Source organism: Elaeis guineensis, chromosome 7, assembly GCF_000442705.2.
Source record: "Elaeis guineensis isolate ETL-2024a chromosome 7, EG11, whole genome shotgun sequence".
NCBI lineage: Eukaryota > Viridiplantae > Streptophyta > Magnoliopsida > Arecales > Arecaceae > Elaeis > Elaeis guineensis.
The window spans coordinates 104470623-104494624 of NC_025999.2; the positions used below are offsets into that span (position 1 = coordinate 104470623).

A 24002-nucleotide genomic window follows, 5' to 3' on the forward strand; every position below is an offset into this window, starting at 1 on the left:
TAAAGGCTGTTCAATATTTCTTTAGCACATCTAATTTGATGGCATCTTGGAAAGATACTTTTATAACTTTGGTCTTCAAATCTGATCACCCAATGGTTCCCGCTAATTTTCGTCTGATTAATCTCTGTAACACAATTTACAAGATTGTCGCTTATGTTTTGCTAAACCAAATTAAACCCTATATTCCTGAAATCATTTCTCCTACTCGAGGTGCTTTTGTTGGGAGAAGATGTATTATGAAAAATATTCTTATTGCCCAAGAAGTCACTCACTCTTTGGTTCATGCCTCGTCAACTAGAGGACTGTTTCTTGTTAAAGTGGTTATGAAGAAAGCTTTTGATAGAATCTAATGAATTTTTTTTTTCGTATCCTTAAATCTTTTAATTTTCATGATCAATTCATTGCTTGGATTTCGGCTTGTATTTTAAATCCCAAATTTGCTCTTATTATCAATGGTGTCTCTTACTGATTGGTTTTCTGCAAGTTGTGGTCTCCGTTAGGGTTATCCACTGTCACCGTTCCTGTTTGTATTATGTTCGAAGATTTTCTCAATTATTTTACAATTTGCTATTCAAAACAACCTTCTTCGTCCTTATAGCCCTTCTCATACTGGACCTTATATATCCCACCTATTTTATGCTGATGATTGTCTCTTAATGGCTTGTGCTACGATTCGTGATGCGATTTCGTTAAAACTTCTTTTGGACTCTTACTGCCATTATTCGGGAGAGTCTATAAATTATAGTACTCTTTTATTATCGTTAGTCCTTCTGTTTTATTTATTATTAAGCATACTATTATTTCAATTTTTGGAATGACTCAGAAAAGGGGTACTTGAAAATATTTGGGTGTTCCAATCTCTGATGCTAAACTACGCCCAGTGAATTTTAGATTTTTATCTGATAAAATTCTTTCTAAAATTCAATCATGAAAATAGCGAACTCTTTCATTTGCTGGGTGATTTACTTTACTGCAATCTGTTCTTGCATCTATTCCTCTGTACATGATGTCTGCCACTTCAATTTCAGTTTCAGTTTTGAATTTGCTTGAGCAAAATTTTCGTTCTTTCCTTTGGGGTTATGATTTACATCAGCATTGGCTTCACTTGATATCTTGGACAACTATTTGTATCCCAAAAGCTATTAGTGAACTTGGTCTTCAATCTATCCATCAACATCAAACTGTTTTGTTGGGTAAACTAGCCGCTAATTTGGTTATTCGTCATAACTCTCTTTGGGCTCAGCTGGTTTCTGCTAAATATCGATTCAAATATTTTTGGATTAACAATAAATCGTCCCTTAAATGTACTCCTATCCGGCATAAAATTTCTACTGTTGGTTCTCAAATTCAACATCAATTTGTTTGGTTGATTGGGAATGGCATATTGGTTAATATTTGGAATGATCCCTGGATCTCAAATCTGCCGCTTAGTTACTGGCTTTCTTTTATTAATGTACATCATGATTTGGCCCAGTATTCTGTTGCGGATTTAATAACATCTGCTAACAGTTGGGATGTATCCTTCTTGGCCAGCTTTTGCAATCAAGAGATGACGACCAGGATTTTTTCTATTACCCTTGCGCAAGGATATTGGCCGGACCAGCTGGGATGGGCTTCTACACAGACTCTCTCTGTTACTTCCAATGAGGTTGTTAGGGCACTTAACCCATCCTACTCTCAGCCATATACATGGAATTTTTCTTGGGTTTGGCACCTTTCCATCCCAATGATGATAAGATTTCTTATTTGAAAATTGGTGTGGCAACATTTGCCTACGAAAAAATTGTTGCTCTACCGAGATATTATTCATTCTGATTCGACTAACTATGATCTATGCCCAAGTTATGTTGAAAATTGCCAACATATTTTCACTGATTGTGCTCTAGCTAAACATTGCTGGATTTTGTTGAACCTAAATTGCTCCTGTCCAATACCTTCTTCTTTGACAATGCTTATAACCCTCCTGTCTAGTTCCATTTCAGGTATGAAGGACAGTAATTCTTGCAATGATGGTCTCACTTCTTTGGCAAAGTAGGAATGAAAGACTATTTCAAGCCAAAAACTCTCATCCTATTGATCTTTTTCGACGATGTATATCTGCTTCTAATGATTTGTGTGTCATCATCATCTTTTTTTTTTGTGGAACTGGGGTCTTTCTGTGATGAGCAATCAGCATTCTCTCCATTCTAGCTTGATTTCTTGTGGGGGGGGCCCTACACTAGGGACATTTATATTAAACTTTGATAGGACGGTAAGATCTAATAATGCGGCTGCAGGATACATCATTAGAGATCATGATGGTTTGTTATTGGCTGCTGCAGGTAAGCAGCTTTCCTGCTCTTCGGTCCCTTATGCTGAGATGATTGGTGTCTGGTTAGGGCTTCAATATCTAGTTTCCCATACGACGGTTCAGAATGTGTGCATCGAAGGAGACTCTATAGTGGTGTTAAGTAGGTTACATCATATTTCAGACAATAGCACTCCTCTCTCACCATGGATGAAGGATATTTGCTTCTGGTTGGAATCCTTTCAGGCAGTTTCCTTATCTCATATTTGCAGAGAAGGGAACCAAGCTGCCAATTGGGTTGCTACTCAAACTCTTGGTGGAGATTTTTTTTATCTCTATTGCTCAATTACATATGTACCCTGCTTTTATTCAGATCTTAGCTGCGGATGCATATACGGTTTGGTTTCCAAGACATGGCATTTAGCACTTACATACAAATTATCAGTTACTCAATGCCTGTTATTCAAAGATCTATCCTGGGCTCTTACAATTCTATAACTCTCCATCTTTCTCTGAACCTGCTCAGCATGAAGTTCGTTTCTTGCTTCTTTGGGACCATGACTAGTATTTATACTCCATCTGTGGGATCTGCTAGAATGATAACTATCAGAGAGGGAAAAAATGATGGAAGTGATCAAAAAACGAGAGGGAAAAAGAAATAAAGGTTAAAGAAAGAAGGAAAAGGAAAAAAAAAAGGAAAAAAGAAAAAACAATGGAGAAGGAAAAAGTATACAAAATTGGAGTGTTTATGCTAAGCTCTATTTGATCCCTTTGTGCAACATGCCATTGTTCTTTAATATGGCAAATATGTTTATTTCTTTTGAGCCTTATACACTTACTTCTTCTGTCTTAAACCAGTTAGTGCATCGTCTCTGTTTGGTGGCTTGTCTCTGTTTCATTATGTATACATGGCCCCATTTGTTTCAGAGCCATCTCTTGCTCCTTTTTATTCATACTGTATCTCAGGAGGTCATACAGCTGAGGAGATCTGGAATGTTTTTACGGAAAAAATTGAGGGAAGGCAAAAAAATTGAGATAACACACCAAAAGAAAGAAAGAACAATGATATTCAAAAACAGGAAAGAAAAAGAAAACAAAAGGAAAAAAAGAGAGCAAAAAGGAAATAATAAAGAAAATCTAAGTGTTTTTACTAACCTTGTCTTTCTTTTATTGTGCAGGGTATTTAAGCTCTTCTTGCTTAGAGTTATAATTCTACCCCTTCATACTCATATTCTTACTTGCTTTGCACTAATCTGCTTGCTGCCTTATCATTATCTCATGTTGTTCTCCTGGGTTCACCTGTGTACATGTCAGCACCTGTTTCCTCCCATCCCATGCAAAGATTATTGACACCATTAACGGACCGGACATACCTAATCATGATAAAGCTTAAGGGTTTCTTATCTCTATCATTAACATACACTGTACTGTGTGGTTGGATACCAATCTTCACGATTCTGCTTTCATGGATCAATGTACAGGGTATTTATGGACTTCATGTTTGGCAATCTATTCCTTTTACCGCACAAAACATCCTTCATCACAACCTCTGCTGTGGAAAAGGTATTATCTCTGGCTTATCACTACTGCTATGGTCAGTATACTGGATGTGGCTCTTCATTCAACAAACATTGGCTGCTTATTACCTGAACAGTATTTCAAAGGCTTTTACCTCTGAGTGCATATTACAGTGGTTCTTCAGGTTTTTGCTTACTCTGATTGGTTCATATTGCTACAAGATCTATGCTTGCTACAAGATCTATGCTTGTGCCTTTACACTTAACTCCTCCCAAAGTCTACACTGTCTCCCTATAGATTACAAGCTGGTTTGCTGCCTTATATGTTTACTGTTTCTTGTATGTTTTAATGTATATGTTTTGTATTTCACTTGTAGACTGCTGTACAGGCTTGGATTGGGTGAGGCTGGAAGTTTTGGGTTAACTGTAATCATTTTGTCTTCCTGTTATTTCTTGTGGGCTTGCTTGCTCTGTTCCTCGGGTCCTTGTTTGAGGAAGTCAGAGCTCCTCTTTTGTACAACCTGTTGCTTCAGCTGAAATAAATTTATGTGGTTTACCCCAAAAAAAAGAAAAAAAAAAAGAAAAAAAGAAAAACCCTACAATCCTCGTTCCGTTGTCGGTGTCCATCAGCTAGCACAAGGATAATCAAGTAATGAAACTCAAACATATGGGCATTTTGCTCGACAGCTCCAGTACGACCACCGACAGCTCCAGTGGTAAGTAACGTCTGTCCCGGCCGACGCTGACGTCACCATTACCGGCCTTACCCGGTCGCCCACTGCTGCCAGCCTGTCAACAGCCTCCAAGGCAGTGACGGCAAGCAAACCGAGCGCTTTAGATCAGACGGCTAGGGTTCCATCACCACCCCATCCGACGGTTCCGATGTCTAATACTGGTTAAGGTGAGGGGTGCTTCCGTACTTAAATACCATTTATTAGTAATATATTAGCACCACTAATCAGTAATAAAACAAAGCAAGAAAGAGAAAAAGATACCGAAGCTAGGAAGTGAAAAGAGGGGGGGAGAGAGAGAGAGGGGATGGGGGACGGTAGGATTGTTTTGGCGGAGGTGAGTGCCCGTCGGTGGTAGGAAACGCTTGAATGATCGAAGCGATTGCTGAGGAGTAGAAGAAATCGCTCCCTGTTTCGCCATCTTTTTCTTGTTCTGGATTTCTCTGATGTTGGATGCTCTTCTAAAGATCTAGTGAAAGAACCGAAGGGAAAAGGAGCATTTTCGTGATCAGAGGGAACGATGGAAGCCAATGCAGGAATGGTGGCGGGATCACACAAGAGGAACGAGTTCGTGATGATCCGGCACGAAGGAGAAGCCGGGGTACTTGTTTCTTTCAAGCCCATTCGGGTTCTTTTGTCCCAATTATCGTTTTTAATTTCCCGTTTTCTTAAACATTTTTTTTGTCATTCTGGTGTTTGGATCTGCTGGCGGACTCAATTTTACTGAGACTTGACTTGGAATTCTTGGTCCTTTTTGTGGGTTTGATAACGGGTTCTGATTAGATCGGTTAGATTAGGAGAAACACACTTTGATGCGACTGAATTTGGACTCCTTGATCGTTTTCGTTGACATTTGTTGGAGCAACTGAGTTTTACAGGCATCAGCTAAATTTCCGATAGATTTTTGGAGCAGTGGTTTTGGAATCTGCAATTCAATTAAAGTCGATAAGTCATGGTTTTAACCGTGTATTGCTAGTATCATGCTTCATCTCTTCTGTCTTTTTAAAGGAATCGGTGGATTTTAGTCTGATTTCTTAGTTTGAAATCATCTGTCGGGCATGGATGCATGTGAAAGTTCTCGCCTTGTTCATGCTGGATTTATACATTCATGACTTCTTGCCTTTACAATGGAGATCTTTGTTTCTCTTCTACCAGAAGAAAGAGGTTTTCGTATCTCTGCTTGAATCTGCATAACTGGTTCTTGTGTCTTCATGTATTTCTTCGTGGATGCCGTAGGACTGAATGTGGATCCGAAAAATCTGAAAATTCCACGATTATTTAAATCATTGCATTGTATTTTCTCGAAATGTTCTCCTGCGTTGTTGCTACCATTGCGATGTATGAAACGACATGAATTTCCTTGATGCTTGTAGAGAATGCGATAACTTTCTTCCCCTTCCTCTGTTTCTTCTTTAGCATAAAAACTGTTAAGAACGAGATCCGTGGGATTATTTTGGTAATCGTTTGCAGTTTTGGATTCGATCTGCTGGATTCTTTCTTATCTGAATTTAGAATTCTTTCATTTTGGATTACAGTATCTAGATATGTTCGGTTAAATCTGGGTAAGTTTTAATAATTTTCTGCATACTTCATATGCGATAACCTGATTATGCTATCGTCCGTTTTATTTTTGAGATATTTACTGTTACGTGAGGTTTACTGCTGCCTCAGGCATTCTTTCGTAACTATTGGAAAGTGATGCACCATTAACTTTCCGTTTCAGAGTACATTCTGTTTGAAACTAAAAATTGAGATGGTTCATAAGACTAAAGTTTATGTTGTGTATGCATGCATACGCTTATAAATAAGAAAAATCATGTGTGTCATATTCATGTATATGTATACATACATATGTATGTACATACTACATACACGTACATACATACATGTGTATATATATATATGTTGTTTATGTATATGTTAACTTTCTGATTTATCTTCTTATCTTCTTGGACTTGCAGATATCTTGATGGTGTTTTTCATATATCTTAAGTTGAAAGACATATGTTTGCTGTATTTTCTGAGACGTGGTGGTTGTATGAAAATGCTTATTTCTTCATTCAATTTGTTGGCTAATTTCATATCTGTTGGTAATGCAGCCTAAGCCCCTTAAAAACCTGAATGGCCAAGTGTGTCAGATCTGTGGTGATACTGTAGGGCTTACAGTGACCGGTGATGTTTTTGTTGCTTGCAATGAGTGTGCTTTTCCAGTTTGCCGCCCTTGTTATGAATATGAGCGCAAGGATGGGAATCAGTCTTGCCCTCAATGCAAGACTAGGTACAAGAGACATAAAGGTCAGCTTGTTGTTTGTAATTGATGTCTTCTCAGTGCTTTGGTTGGTTTAAGAGTAATTTATTGAGTTCTGTGAGGCTTTGAGGAGATTAAATAAGGCTTCGTGACTTGCTTCAATGGATTTGCTTTTTAGGTTTATCATTCAATATCAATCTTACTATTTGTAGCGTATATGGAGTTGCAGGTAGTCCTCGAGTTGAGGGAGATGATGAAGAGGATGATGTTGATGATCTGGACAATGAGTTCAATTACACACCAGGCAACAGCAAGGCAGTGCATCAGTGGCAGTTGCAAGGGCATGGAGAAGATATTGATTTATCTTCATCTTCCAGACATGAGCCTCCACAACGTATTCCACGTCTGACCAGTGACCAGCAGGTAGACCCAAAAAACAAAGATCACTGTTGGAACTATGATGTTGTCTGCCTGAATTTGGAGCTATCTTTGATATCTTGGGTCTTTTGTAGTTCTTAGCAATTGATGGAATATTTTCATGGTTGAATCAGTAATCAATTAGTGTACATTATTATTCCATTTTATAGTTTACATAAATAAGCATTTAGGATATGTTTATGTTCTTTTTATACTTTTTTGTTTTCTATAGCAAGAGAATATTTAGAGAATCTTAGTTTAGGAAATTCCTAAAGAGAAGTTTGAATTTTAGTGGTTTGGGAAATCATTTTAATTAGGAAAGTCAAAATTCTGTTGATTTGGGGACTGTTTTAGTAGATTTTGTGTAAAAATAGTCTTCTTCCGATAGTAGATTAGATTAGGAAGGTTTTTGATTCATTTGATCCACTAGGATCATATTTTAGTGTTATTTGTGCCCTTTAGATAAAGTGTGGTGGATTTAGGGGTAGGTGAGTGCTACTGCTAGTCATCCACTCCTATGTGACATCTGGAGGCTGTTGTGAGATTGCACTTCGCTAGTCATCAGGCACATTTATTGTGAGGCAAACTGTGCAGCTGACTAGGTCGCCTCTTTTGTTTCCGAGCATTCTGGAGAGGTGGCATGGATGCAAATGAGGCCACTCTATCGCTATTCCATGATATTTTGTTTTTTGACTCTTTTGGCTGTATTCACACTAGGCTTATATGAGTGCTTTGTCCTATAAAAGAAAAAGAAGAGATCTAAAAATTGTGTGGTTGTGTTGATTGATTTTTGAATGAAAAAAGTATTTGAATTACTCCTCCCTATCTTTCTTCTTCTTCCTCTCAATGTTCTCCGGTTCCTTTTACTTTTTCCATTCTCCCCTTTGAATTTTATACACTTGTCTTTGGGGCTTTATCCAGTTTTATTTTATGTAACTTTTTTTGGTTAAGTTGTTGTCTTTTATTTTGTGTTATTTGTTTGTTATTTAATAAAATCCTGCTGCTCTTTACAAATGAAGTCATGGAATACCTGGTGCGTCAGTCTGATAAGCATCTGATTTTAATACTAGGTTACCTTCTCCTAGCCTCAGCCATTAATTTAATCCTTGCAGGTTTCTGGTGAAATACCTGATGCTACACCTGATCGTCACTCAATTCGAAGTCCATCATCAGGTTACGTGGATCCGAACCAGCCAGGTATTTTTTTGAATTCTCTATTGATAAAGTTTTTTAATGCATATCTTTTATTATCAATTTGACTTCTTGGCATTCTTGATCATGTTATGGTGATGTTGTTACAGTTCCAGTAAGAATTGTGGATCCTTCAAAGGACTTGAACTCATATGGTCTTGGAAGTGTTGACTGGAAGGAAAGAGTCGAAGGCTGGAAACTTAAACAGGAGAAAAATATGATGCAGGTGACCAATAAATACACTGATGGGAAAGGAGATATCGAAGGAACTGGTTCAAATGGTGAAGACCTGCAAATGTATGAACCATTTGTCCCTGCTTTGGCTCTTTTGTTTTGCTGTCATGCTTTTGTCCTATATTTGCCAAGAGGTTTCATTGAATTCCTGAATTCTTTTTCCTTTTTTTTTTTAAAAAAAAGGGCAATTTTATGAACCTTGACTTTGATCAGGTACAGTAAAGGCCTGGTTTTTGTTAATTGGTGGCTGGACAAGCATTATTAGTTGAGTCATTTACTTTTATATGTTCTTAGGTTTTTCAATAAATTTATGAAACGTAAGAAAATCTTGACTTTTTTTTTTTTTTTTTTAAATGTTCTTATGTTCATGTTTTTCACTTTTTACTTTTTAGTATTGTTTCAATTTTTCCATTTTTAATGAAAATACTGGAAGTTTTATGTTTGATGATCCATCAGCATAACAAAAGCATAGCTTCTGAAATTTAACCTGATGCAGACAATTTTGACATTGGGAACTGAGTATCCACATAAACTTAGCTTGCTAAAAAATGCAGGTCTTTATTAATTCTTTTGTTTTCCCAATTGTTTGAAATTACATTCCATGGAAAGGTGTTCTTTCAAACTTGTCAAGCTCCTAAGTTTCATTCTTACAATTTGGTGTCTAAACTTGCCTTCAAAGTTTTTGTCATTTCATTTCAATTTTGCCGAAATCCTGTATCCATGAAAACTGGTGCTTGTTATATGAATGCTTCTAACTGATATAAGGAAGTTTTTATTAGGACTGATATTTTCCTGATTTTTTTCTAGGGCTGATGATGCTCGTCAACCTCTGAGCCGCATAGTGCCTATTCCTTCTAACCAACTCAACCTATATCGTTTGGTGATCATACTCCGGCTTATCATTTTGTGTTTCTTCTTCCAGTATCGTATCACTCATCCAGTGCGAGATGCTTATCCATTGTGGCTAACGTCTGTCATATGTGAGATTTGGTTTGCTTTGTCATGGCTTTTGGATCAATTCCCAAAATGGTATCCAATCAATCGTGAGACGTACCTTGACAGACTTGCACTGAGGTCATTATTATTATTATTCTTCTGGTCCTCTTAGTCCCTCAGAATACAGTATGCCATGCAATTTAAATTTTATGGAAGTACATTGTATTGATTCTTTCAATATATTTACCTGACAGATATGATAGGGAGGGAGAATCTTCACAGTTAGCTCCTATTGATATATTTGTCAGTACAGTGGATCCCATGAAAGAACCACCTCTTATAACAGCCAATACTGTATTGTCTATCCTTGCTGTGGACTACCCTGTTGACAAAGTTTCTTGCTATGTTTCTGATGATGGCTCGGCAATGCTGACATTTGAAGCCCTCTCAGAAACTGCAGAATTTGCTAGAAAGTGGGTGCCCTTTTGCAAGAAGCATAATATCGAACCCAGGGCTCCTGAGTTTTATTTTGCTCAAAAGATAGATTACTTGAAGGACAAAATACAGCCTTCTTTTGTGAAAGAACGCCGAGCAATGAAGGTAAATGTGGAAACATTTTTTTGTTGGATACATATCCTCCAAGAATATGTTTTACAAAATGTATTAAACCTTATATGGTTCATCTCAGAGAGAATATGAGGAGTTCAAAGTACGGATAAATGCTCTTGTCGCGAAAGCACAGAAAACCCCAGAAGAAGGTTGGACAATGCAGGATGGCACTCCTTGGCCTGGAAATAATCCAAGAGATCACCCTGGCATGATCCAGGTGCATCATCATTTTCGCATCGCTCCATTGCCACCATTTCACATTTAGTTTGTCTTACCCCTTTTTTCTTACAAATGCAGGTCTTTTTAGGGCACAGTGGAGGGCTTGATACCGATGGCAATGAGCTACCTAGACTAGTTTATGTTTCCCGTGAGAAGAGACCAGGATTCCAGCATCACAAAAAGGCTGGTGCAATGAATGCTTTGGTTTGTATCCTGTGTTCTATATTTGGTTGTACAATCACATTTTCTAGAATTGTTTTATTTGCTAATAATGAACTTGGTCTGTAATTCCTCTGGTGTTGGTCAGATTCGGGTATCTGCTGTCTTAACGAATGGTGCCTATCTTCTAAATGTGGATTGTGATCATTACTTCAATAACAGCAAAGCTCTTCGTGAAGCAATGTGTTTCATGATGGATCCTGCACTGGGAAAGAAGACATGCTATGTGCAGTTTCCTCAAAGATTTGATGGCATTGACTTGCATGATCGATATGCCAATCGAAATATTGTGTTTTTCGATGTAAGAAATTTCATACGCAATACATGCATTGGGCCTAGTAGAATGAATTAATTTCTTACCAAAGTTTCATTTTACAGATCAACTTGAAAGGTTTAGATGGCATTCAGGGCCCTGTTTATGTGGGAACAGGTTGCTGTTTTAACAGGCAAGCGTTGTATGGGTATGATCCTGTCCTGACGGAAGCTGATTTGGAACCAAACATAGTCTTTAAAAGCTGCTGTGGTTCAAGAAAGAAAGGAAAGACTGGGAACAAGAGTTACATTGATAAAAAACGGGCAGTTAAGAGAACCGAATCCACCATTCCTATCTTCAATATGGAAGACATGGAGGAGGGGGTAGAAGGTAAGGCTTTGATGCATATAGTGCTTCTAATTTAAATGTTTCAAAGGATCTAAAACAAATATCCTCCAAATTTCTACTACTTAATTGTGCATGAATCATGTTCATGCATTTGCTTATGGCTTTAATTGCACACATGAAAGGATTATGAAGATGTAACATTTATTGATCTAGGACATGGCTGAACCTTAGCCATGTATTGTAGATTATTGATAAAGTTGCTGAGCCTAATACTGCTCTTGATGTTTTAGTTATTATTTAGGATCTTCTTGATTCCTCTAGCAAAGTCTGTTAATTAGGTGAAGTTATTTTTATGTGAACCTTGACGATAAAAAAATGACTGTTGCAAATCTAACTGAACGCTCTTCCTCCTAGTTCTTTGAAATTCTTTTTCTATAATACACACTATCATGATAGCCTGCTTGTGCATTTCTCACTTTCTTCTTTTCTTTCTTGAATGTCCTCCAACTGTGAGTGGAGCCAATGGGGGGGAAAGGGGGCAGGAGTTAAAAATAAGATCAGATTGTATATGCTCTACATTCAGATTCCGAGAAAATTATGCATGTGCCCCTTTGGGAAATTGGTTGAGACACTGTGGCCTTATATTTTGGATTTTAGGTTAGTGAACATGTTCAAGGGGAATAGAAGGATGTAAACCACATGTTAGTGGGGGTTTGGAGGACTAATGATCAAGCATGCATGATTGGAGAGACCTTATTTGGCATCCACAGTTCCTCTGGTGATTGATTGTCATGCTACTTGTCTCATTCATACTCTCCTTTATGGGTAGAGGATGGCAAAGCATTGCAATTGGTGGGTGATATTTGTTTTTACGAAATATGGATTGCATATTTTGGTGCCATGCAATAATTCCTGTGTAGGTTCTTGCATTGCATATGACACTTTTTAGTAGAAGGGAGAGTGCAAAATATAAGGCAGGGGGGGGTCTGTTTGTGCTAAAAATGATAAGTGGGGTAAGGATTGGAGTGTGGCAAGATAATGGGATCTTCTTCCTAGAGAACAAGGAGAAGTTTCATAATGCTTCATTCTTCTCTTTTTGGAAAAAGAAGGGTAAGTATTGGAGCATGGCAAGATAATGGGATCTTCTTCCTGGAGAACAAGGAGAAGTTTCATAATGCTTCATTCTTTTCCCTTTTTGGAAAAAGGAACCGATGAAGGAATGTGGACAGTAAAATGAAAGAAAACCAAAGGGTCTTTCGCTTTTCTTATGCTGATACTTATTTCTTAATTAAGTAATTGATATCTTTCTAGAACCTGATATACCCTTTCACCTTATTATAATAACCATATTTTGTGACCTTGCTATATTATCTGCCATCTTCTTAATAATATGTTTAATGTTGTATTGTTTGGTTTTAGTGTGCGAACCATCAAATTATTTATCAATATTTTGAAAACTAATTGTTTACTTTTGCTTTGTATTATGGTTGATACTTCACTATCAAATTTCTACCATCATCCATGGGATATTTGCATTTTCAGCTTATGAAGATGAGAGATCACTGCTTATGTCTCAGAAGAGCTTGGAGAAACGGTTTGGTCAGTCACCTATTTTCATTGCATCTACCTTCATGGAGCAGGGGGGCATACCACCATCTACAAATCCAGCTTCTTTGCTGAAGGAAGCCATCCATGTTATTAGCTGTGGTTATGAGGATAAGACTGAATGGGGCAAAGAGGTTAGCTACAATTACGTCAATCTTATTTCGGTTGCATGACTTATTGCCAGAAATGATAGACTGAGCTTTTACATCTTTTTTTTCCAGATTGGTTGGATATATGGTTCAGTTACTGAGGATATTCTTACTGGATTTAAGATGCATGCACGGGGATGGATATCAATTTATTGCATGCCACCCCGCCCTGCATTTAAGGGTTCTGCCCCAATCAATCTTTCTGATCGTCTGAACCAAGTGCTTCGGTGGGCCCTGGGATCAATTGAGATCCTACTCAGTAGACATTGCCCTATTTGGTATGGTTATAGTGGGAGGTTGAAGCTTCTGGAGAGGGTAGCATACATCAACACCATAGTTTATCCCATCACATCCATTCCACTGATTGCCTACTGTGTGCTTCCAGCTATCTGCCTTCTAACAGGAAAATTCATCATTCCAGAGGTCAGCTAAAATTTGTTTAGCAGCAGCTTCAACCTTTCATGATTTGTGCCCATGCCTGCATATTTCTGTGCATTTTATATATTCTCATTATGTCTGTGGCATTATGTGGCTTAGTGACTTCTAACCATGTATATCATCCAATGCATTACCATACTTGGTTGATATGTGCACGTATTGATCTATTTGCATATCTATATTCATTATTTGCAATTTATGCTCCAATTTTCTTATAATTTGGGAATTCTGTATGATGCTCCTTGATTGGGATGTGCTTATACCATGATGGACAAAGTGGGAAATATCCTCTATTGCAAAATATTTTTAGCATGTCGAGCAAGTATGTTATAGGATATTTCTTCTGAAAAGAATCTTCATGATGAGGAGTCTAATCAGTAGCTAAATCTATTAGTACTTGACATTCGGAAGTTCAGTCTTTGTGCTTCGTGAGATTCAAGGTATTTCGGTCAGTATTGATACCTGCACATCAATTAGGGAGCCAGTCCCTTGGTAAAATACTCTTGCTCAAGGGTTTTCACTCCCTCAGTTCCATTCTTCTTAGTTTTTGGGAGCTGTCTGCTGTTTCTTATTAATTTTCTTCATAAAATACTTTTATTAGAAGAAAGTTTGTCTAAAATTTGATGTGTAAATATAATTCTGCAGATGATTTATTGATTTATTTTCCCGCTCCTTGGTGCTATGCCTTGTGTTTTTAATGTTTAAATGGCAAAGTTATTACACTTTAAGATCTGTATCAGCTCAACCAGTACACCTTGTTATGTTTCTCTTTGTTTTAGTTAGTTTGACTGTTTGCATCTGCAAGTCATCATATAGGGCATTAAAGTAGTTGAGGACTCTAGATCTATCAATGTAATGTAGAGATGGAATATGGAATTGCCCATCCTGGAGTTGTATCTTGATGTCATTTGCTATTCTTCAATGCTGAATTTGATGTTCATCTTATTTCTAGGTTGACTACATTTTCATACCAGAGTTATTGCTGTTGGTTTTGAGTTATTGAAAGAATTTAAATTAATTGCTGGTTGCCATGGGCAATAGAATAAAAATCTTCTTCACTTGTATAATCATCTGTAAAATGCATTGTTAAGTTGAATGTCTTGGGCTGAAGGACTTATTTACTAGATACCTTGCTAGCAGACACACAAGTGCAGTAATAATACAACATAGGGTAAAGAGAGAGGACTTTACACCCTTGTAAAATTCAGTTTGGGGGTTGATAAATGCATATCCAAACTGTTGGATGTTGTTCTAGGAGTGACTTGATACATGGGCAAGAGAGCTCCAAAACCGTGTGAGTTTTGTTCATAGGCATTTCAGGCATATGGATTGCATCTGAAGGTTTGGATTTGTATTCCTCTGTGGTTGTACGGTTCTCTCTTTACACAGCAGTCCGCATTCCTTTGTTAATTTTGTATCTTATAGAACTAGTTAACATGAGTTCATTGAATTTATCCTTAAAGCCATCCCAATGGTTGGTATGGTGTTTGTCATTTAGGCCTCTAAACTTTTGATCCTTAAATGAATCATGCAGATAAGCAACTATGCAGGCATGTGGTTCATTCTGCTCTTCATCTCAATCTTTGCAACTGGAATTTTGGAGCTCAGGTGGAGTGGTGTCGGAATTGAAGACTGGTGGAGGAACGAGCAGTTTTGGGTGATTGGTGGTACCTCAGCTCATCTCTTTGCTGTCTTCCAAGGACTGCTCAAGGTTTTGGCTGGGATCGACACCAACTTCACTGTCACATCAAAGGCATCAGATGATGATGGGGAATTTGCCGAGCTGTATGTGTTTAAGTGGACTAGTCTCCTCGTTCCTCCGACCACTGTTCTAGTCATGAACTTGGTGGGAATAGTTGCAGGTGTTTCTTATGCTATCAACAGTGGCTACCAATCATGGGGTCCACTGTTTGGGAAACTCTTCTTCTCCATATGGGTGATAGTTCACCTGTATCCTTTCCTCAAGGGTCTCTTGGGTCGGACAAACAGAACACCAACTATTGTTATTGTCTGGTCGATCCTCCTTGCTTCCATCTTCTCATTGCTGTGGGTGCGTATCGATCCTTTCACCTCTCCCACCCAGAAGGCTGCTGCAGTAGGACAATGTGGTATCAATTGCTGATTCTTCTTTTAAGAGACGTTTTCGAAAAAGCTCAGCTTGCTCCAGTCCCTCTTGTAAATACTGGAGGACTCGCTTTGGGATCGGTAGCTAGGATGGATGTTTTAGCAATATTATGTTTGTGCTGCACGGATGGTGCCATTGGCACCATTACTGCATTGGTGAAGCTGGTGTCTTGTGAATTCAAAATCGTCCTTGTGCAGCATATAATGGTTTCGTCAGAGAACGGTATACAAATGTTGATGTGCCCTTGTTATTTATGTAAACATTTATTGATAACATTTTGTGTCATAAAGCGGTCTGTGTCTTTTTGGGTCATGTTAGAATTTCATTTCTCAATTAATCTCTCTCAATAAGTAAGATAATAAGAGTCCATATTTTCTGAATGCTGTAATCTGGCAAGATATGTATCATATGTTATTAATCATAATTTTTGTTTTGGTCGATCCTCTGTTGCATCCATTGTCGGAGAAGAATATCTGTAAAAAAAATCTGCACTAATCGAAATTATGTTTGATGGAGATCTTTTGATATTTAAGAGGAGTGGTTAGCAGTAGATAGAACATTCAAAATGACAAAATATCAGTTCAGAATTGTCTTATCAATACTGTTTATTTACTTTCTTTTTATAAGTGATTCAAATGTAATCGTCGAGTACGTGGTTCTGTTTTTTATGGCATAAGGGATAGTTATCCTGATTATTGGGCCATAATCATGGAGTTAGTGGGTAGTTTATGTTCACTAATGATCGTAGCATGTAGTTATTATTTATGATTATAGTATTATATTTATATATTTGGCAGTCAGTCGTTTGATAGTCGGTCATGAAGACGGTCAGTCGGTCATGAAGATGGTCGATCGCTCATGACACGAAGATGGTCGGTCGGTCATGAAGACGGTCAGTCGGTCATGACATGAAGATGGTCAATTGGCTATGAAGATGATCAATTGGTCATAATACGAAGATGGGACATGAAGATGGTCGATCGGCCATGAAGACGGTCAATCGACTATGATGTGAAGATGGTCAATCGACCATGAAGATGATCAGGCAGTCATGACATGAAGATGATCAGTCGGCCATGACATGAAGATGGTGAGTCGGTCATGAAGACGGTCAATCGGCCATAAAGATGGTCCGTTGATCATGACATGAAGATGATCGGTCGGTCATGAAGACGGTCGGTCGGTCATGAAGACGATTGTCGGCCATGACATGAAGATAGTCAATCGGCCATGAAGATGATCAATTGGCCATGATATGAAGATGGTCGGTCGACCATGAAGACGATCAGTCAGCCATGACATGAAGATGGTCAGTCGGCCATGAAGACGATCAATTGGCTATGACATGAAGATGGTCAGTCAGCCATGACATAAAGATGGTCAGTCGGCCATGACATGAAGATCGTCGGTCGGCCATAACATGAAGATGGTCAGTCGGTCATGAAGATGTTGCTTCAGCCATGATGACTCAAGTTCAGCCATGATGATTCTGCTTTTGTCAGATGACTCTGGTTCAATCATAATGATTCTGCTTCGGTCAGATGACTCTACTTCGGTCAGATGACTCTCATAAGAGCTGAATTCTGAAAGTTTCTTTTCCAGAACCTCTCCTCTTGGGATCTCTTGGCTCTTCTTATATAGGTGTTAGGGTAAACCGAACCGACCCTCGACTTTAGTCGCTACGACTCCGACAATGCATCGGCCGAACAGATAGTACCGATTCTTCATCGACTGATCGAGCTAATTGCGCTGATCTACTGTCGGCTAATCAACTAAGATTGGTTGACCGACTAGTATTCGACTACCATCGATCGATAGCGGACGACTTAGACTGTCGGCATGCATCGGCATGACAGAGCTAATAGCCGACGGTCGCTCATAGATTCTGCCGACATAAAGTCGGTTATACCGATGTATGGTCGGCAATCTGCTCCACATACTATAATCGTCACGAACGGTTATCGACTATGTCGCAGCTATTAAAGGAAAGTAATGCCCCACTAATTTTATATTTATGGTCCGACAATTTAGCATCATAAAAAGCGAGACCATGTGCTCGACGGTTACATCAGAATCACCTATAAAAAGGAGAGGTAAGTGAACAGTACGGATAAACCAACTTTGGGCCAAAGCTCTGCTACTTCATACAATCAAAGTTACTGTTCACCAACTTCCTCTGACTTAAGCATCGGAGAGTCTCCGCCAGACATCAATCCGATCTGTGTGGACACTGTCTTGCAGGTGCTCGATACCGACGACAGACGATGGAGAGTTGTCCGCAACAGATTGGCACGTCAAGTAGGGGAGAAAGACAATATTGCATCATGACGAAAATCAGAACCCAACGCTCGACTGCAACCGGATCAGCAAGACACTTTTTCCATCGGGAAGAGGTTCCTCCCCCTCCTCCAATAGCAGAGCCTAGTTCCTCACGTCCTGTGATCACCACGGATGTCCAGATTGCTGCACTTATGCAGCAAATGAATGTTCTTACAGAGGCAGTCAAAAACCTCCAACAACAGCAGACCCAGCAGTAGCAGCTGCCAGCGGAATAATTGGTGGAACATTCGGTGCCGTCCAGGCACAGCCACCACCATCCGCGATGATCACCTTTCCTTTCTCTGGAGCGGCCATCTCGGCTCTCTCATCGAGATGAACAGCGACATTCTTGGCACTCTCGCCGTACCGCCCACCATTCGTGGCATTTCTCTTGTTCCCATCTCGACCGCATTAGGAAAGAGAAATGGCTGCGGACACCTTCTGCTTCTCCTTCAAGCTTGTCGGGGGGTTCTACCCCTGGAGTTTCTCAGCAGCGTCGGTTCAATGAGTATGAGCGCAAGCTTCAAGAAATCAACTGCTGACTCACCCAACTTCAGGTGGAAGGTCGGAAGTCTTCCAACGACTACGACTTTCACACCGCCCAGCCTCTCTCTCGGCACATCTTGGACGAACCGATTCTATCTCAGTTCAAGATGCCATAAGTGGAGCCATATGATGGTTCCACCGATCCAATTGACCACCTTGAGAGCTACAAGGCTCTCATGATAATTCTGGGGGCAACCGACGTCCTCTTGTGTATTGGTTTCCTGGCAACTCTTCGGAAAGCTGCTCGAGCCTGGTACTTCAGGCTTCAGTCGGGAAGCATATATTCCTTTGGGCAGCTAGAACATTCTTTCATGGCTCACTTCAGCACTAGTCGAAGGTCACCATAAATCTCCAACAGTCTCTTCTCGATCAAACAAGGAGAGATTGAGACACTTCGAGATTTGTGATCCGTTTTAATGCGGCCACGCTTGAGGTCAAGGACCTCAATGAAAATATGACCATATTGGTCATGAAAAGAAGTCTGAGGAGATCTCGATTCACATATTCTTTGGACAAGACTCTCCTTCGGACTTATGCCGAACTTCTAGAGCGTACATACAAATATATACGCGCAGACGAAGGAACTTCTGACCGATGCCAGATAGAAAGCAAAGGTCAGAAGAAGAAGAAGAAACAGAAGAAAGGAGGAGCTCCAGCCGAATTGAGTTGGCCATCTTCTAATAAGCAATGTTCGCCCCGACAATGGAGTCCAAGGTCGAGTTATGGTAGGTATGACTCCTATACTCCTCTTTCTGCTCTTCATGTGCAGATCCTTATGAAAATCGAAGGAGCGGAATACTTATGGCACCCTCCACCGATGAAAGCATTGTCGAGGAACCACGATCGAAGGAAGTATTGTCGGTTTCATCATGATCATGGTCACGATACCGAATAATGCATTCAACTCAGGGATAAGATAGAAGTCCTGATTCGACGAGGCTATCTTGAAAAGTATCGAAGAGATCCGCCGACACAATCTCCTACCAATCGACGACCTCAACCGCAAACTAAGGAAGCTATAAATAATCAGCCGACTGCAAGGGTGATCAACATGATTTTTGGATGACTGAATTGGGGGGCAACTTTCGAAGAAGAGTCGGTGAAACGACGATGACTCAACAATGTAATAACTTTTTCGAAAGAAGATGTTCGAAGAATTGAGACTCCCCATGATGATGCCATTGTTGTCTCGATAATGATAATAAATTATGATGTAAAAAAAATCTTTGTAGATAATGAAAATTCAACTGATGTTCTGTTTTACTCAACTTTCTCCCGAATGTGACTGCCGACTGACCAACTCAGAAGAGTCTCAACTCCATTGGTCAGCTTTATAGGAGATGCTGTCACAGTGGAAGGAAAAATCTCTCCCCTTAACTGCTGGAACCGAACCACAACAGAGCACTATTTTCATAACGTTCACGGTGGTTCGAGTATCTTCGGCTTATAACGCCATACTCGGATGACCTAGGCTTAATGCTCTGAGAGCAGTAGTTTCGACATACCATTTATTAGTCCGATTCTCGATAAGATATGGGATTGGAGAAATATATGAAGATCAACAACTCGTCCGACGTTGCTTTTTTGTCTCCACCCAAAGTAATAAACCTAAAGACTCTTTATCCATTGACAAATTGGATCAAATAGAGAATCAGGAGAGGGGTGAACCAGCTAACCAACTGGTTTCTATCCTGTTAAAAGAAGAAGAACCCAAGAAAATGGTCCAAATTGGATCGCAGCTACCCGACTCAGAGCGGCAACAATTAATAAAATTACTCAGAGCCAATGGCAATATTTTTGCTGGGTCGGCCATCGATATGTCTGGGATCCCTTCACAAATAATAACTCACTGACTTAACATCAACACAAATGTTAAGCCGGTGAGACAGAAGAAGTGACCTTTTACTCCTGAAAGACAAAAGATCATTGATGAAAAAATCGACAAACTCCTCACAGTAGGCTTCGTCAGAGAAGCTACATATCCCGACTGATTTGCTAATGTGGTGATGGTAAGAAAAGCCAATGAGAAATAGAGGATCTGCATCGACTATACCGATCTGAATGAAGTTTGTCCGAAGGATAGCTTTCCATTATCGAAGATTGATCAATTGGTTGATGCGACTTCTGGCCACCAACTTCTGAGCTTCATAGATGCCTTCGCTGGGTATAATCAAATCCGCATAGCACCGGAAGACGAAGAGTACATGACTTTTATGACTGACAAAGGCATATACTGCTACAAAGTAATACCTTTCGGTCTAAAGAATGCCGGTGCTACCTACCAACAGCTCGTCAACAAGATTTTTAAGGCTCAGATCAGACAGAACATGAAAGTATATGTAGACGATATACTGGTGAAGAGTCTCCAAACTTCATATCATGTTCGAGATCTGAAGGAAGCCTTCGGCATACTTCGACGGCATCAGATGAAGTTAAACCCGACCAAATGTACGTTTGGAGTAATCTCTGAGAAATTTTTTAAATTTCTTATTTCACAATGAGGAATCGAGGCTAATCCCAAAAAAATAAAGATCATTATCGACATGAAGTATCCAAGTTCAAAGAAAGAGATACAATAACTCAACGGAAGGATTACCGCGCTCAGTCGATTTATTTCTAGGTCGGTCGATCATGATCGGATGAATGCCGACAGTCTTTCAAAGACTTGAAAATCTATTTGGCTTCTCCACCTTTGCTTATAAAATCAAAGATCGGAGAGACATTATATCTCTACTTGGCGACTTCAACAGAAGCGGTTAGCTCGGTGCTCATCCAGGAGAATGAAAACTGAATCCATTGACCGATCTACTACACCAGCAAAGTACTTCACAATGCCAAAGTTCGATACTCAAGAGCAAAAAAAATGATCTACACCCTAATCATATCGACACAATGATTTCGTCCATACTTTCAAGCATATCCAATTATGGTCTTGACAGAACAGCCGTTGAAGGCGATCTTACATCGACCTGATACGTCAAGTCGAATGGCGAAGTGGACAGTGAAGCTTGACGAGTTCGACATACAATATCGCTCACGACCGTCCATGAAGGCACAAGTTCTGACCGACTTTGTCGCAGAATGTACAATATCCGACAATAAGCCAGAAGATACAAATGATAATATAATAAAAGAGGCTACGACTCCCAATCCCGACCTAAGGTCGACTTGGGTGCTGCATATTGATGGAGCATCTAATACACAAAGAAGTGGAGTCAGACTTATACTCACAAATTTCGAAGGGGTAGTTACTGAATACACCATTCAGTTCAATTTTAAAGTCTCAAATAATCAAGCCGAATATGAAGTACTTTTAGCCGGCTTGAAGATAGCTAAGGAGCTTAAGATTGACAGTTTGAAGGTCTTCACCGACTCCCAACTGATTGCTGGACAAGTCAAAGGTGAATTTGAAGTCCGAGACCCTACTATGATGAAGTACTTTCAAAAGGTGAAAGATATTACGGCGAGCTTGAAATATTTCGAGATCTTTCACATTCTCAAAACCGAAAATGCTCGGGTTGATATACTTTCAGGATTGGCTACTACTGCTTTCAACTCGCTGGGTTGGACATTCGTTGAATGTCTCGAACAGTCGGACATCGACAAAGTCAAAAAAATATTGCAGCTCACTATCGAACCAAGCTGGATGGATCTGATCATCCAATACCTGACCGATGGGATCCTTCCTGCAGACTCTTCGGAAGCTAAATGACTCCGATGGATAGCCTCTCAATATATGATGATGAATGGTCATCTTTACAAAAGGTCCTTCTCTCTCCCCTTGCTAAAGTGTTTGGGACCTACAGATGCTGACTATGCACTTAGAGAAGTACACGAAGAGATTTACAGAAATCACTTGGAGGGTAAGTCTCTAGCTTATAAAGTCCTGCGACAAGGATATTATTGGCCTACTATGAAAAAAGATACAACTGAACTCATCTGAAGATATGAACCATGTCAAAAGTATGTAAATATACAACATTAATCGGTTAGTCAACTGACATCGATTGTAGCACCATGACCCTTCGTATAATGGGAGATCGACATACTTGATGCTTTTTCCTTGGCATCTGGTCAGAGAAAATTCATAGTGATTGCCATCGATTACTTTACCAAATAGGTGAAATCCGAACCTTTGGCGCAAATCACTGAAAGCAAGATGGAAGACTTCATTCAGAAATCCATCATTTACAGATTCAGTTTGTCGTACACCATTGTCACCGATAATAGTCAATAATTTGACAACCAAAATTTCAGAAAATTTTGTGCGAAGTTTCATATTACACACAAACTTACGTCCGTCGGCCATCCACAGTCAAATGAAGAGGTGGAAGTAACCAACCGAATAATCCTGCATGGGCTAAAAACTTGACTGAATGAAGTCAAAGACCTCTGGGTGGAAGAACTATATCTGATCTTATAGGCGAATCGAACGACTCTCCGCATACCGACTGAGGAATCTCCCTTCAATTTAGTTTATGGGACAGAAGCAATGATACCACTCGAGATCAGATTGTCATCGATAAGAGTGGAACAATATAGTGAACCGAGCAACTCTGAATGTCGGAGAGCCGACTTACATCTCCTTTCAGAACTCCGACAGCAAGCTCAAGTTCGGATGGCTACATATCGGTAAAGGATAGTCCGATATTATAATGCAAGAGTCAAGCCGAAGGTCTTCCGACCAGGAGATTTGGTCTTAAGAAAGGCAAAAATCTCAAAACCCTTGGATCAAGAAAAACTATCTCCGAACTGGGAAGGACTTTACAGAATATCCGAAACTCTTAGACCGGGCGCATATCGGCTAGAAACCCTCGAAAGGTCTATAATTCTCTGAACATGGAATGCTGACAATCTGAAAATGTATTATCAATAAAGTCGTCGATATGTACATTATTTAAAATACAATCAGAATTTCAGAATCATAAGTCTTTGATAAGTTTTATTAATTACTGGCTATATGTCGGCTTTCATTGCCAAAGCTGAACTATCTGTTATACTTTGACACAAAGTTTATTTTAGCCTCCACTATAAAAATCGAAGAATCAACTACTTCGGTGATGACTGTATTTCGGTTCTCCTATAAAAACTGACATATCGACTGCAATCTCAACCGACATCGACTATACAGGCTTTCACTATAAAAGCCATACTGTCGATTATACCTTAGTTCTTAATGTCGGCTCTTCATTGTAAAAGCTGACTATAGTAGAAAGACTAATATGCCGACTTAGTTCCAACTAAGTGGAACGAAAATGCCAAAACGATCAAAGTCAGATTGAAATTATACCGATATGGCTACAGCTAGTCGAAGGATATTCGGCTCGCCATCGATTATCAAATAATCCGACGTACAAATCCGACCAAGTATTGGGTACTAGATATTCGACTTACCATCAAAGTACATTGAAGACTATGCGACTAATGGATATTCTACGAGTCTTACTGAATGATCGGATCATCGATCAATATTCGGTGGTTACTTTACATTGCAGACATTCCAAAAAATAAGAGTTCAAACTTAAAAATATTTTTATTCATTGTCAACAAAGAGTTACAAAATTGGATCGAAGTCCGACTATAAGTATCAGGCTACAATAAAAAAAAAAGA

At 39.3% G+C, this 24002-nt stretch overlaps 1 protein-coding gene across 2 annotated transcripts; it reads left to right on the forward strand.

The window, feature by feature from the left end:
* The first annotated feature begins 3768 nt into the window (after window positions 1-3768).
* On the forward strand, window positions 3769-15893 carry LOC105047836 (probable cellulose synthase A catalytic subunit 1 [UDP-forming]). 2 transcript variants are annotated; one of them, XM_073260623.1, is made up of 14 exons: window positions 3769-3850; window positions 6635-6830; window positions 7013-7206; window positions 8313-8397; window positions 8502-8688; window positions 9433-9699; window positions 9816-10161; window positions 10250-10387; window positions 10468-10593; window positions 10697-10909; window positions 10987-11251; window positions 12752-12948; window positions 13036-13386; window positions 14936-15893. In XM_073260623.1, the coding sequence occupies exons 1-14, from the start codon at window positions 3776-3778 to the stop codon at window positions 15521-15523; spliced, it is 3228 nt and encodes a 1075-aa protein (XP_073116724.1). In that variant the 5' UTR covers window positions 3769-3775; the 3' UTR covers window positions 15524-15893. The 2 variants fall into 2 exon arrangements, with proteins under 2 accessions (XP_073116724.1, XP_010925238.1); XM_010926936.4 differs by lacking the exon at window positions 3769-3850 and adding an exon at window positions 4808-5136.
* Window positions 15894-24002: the final 8109 nt, after the last annotated feature.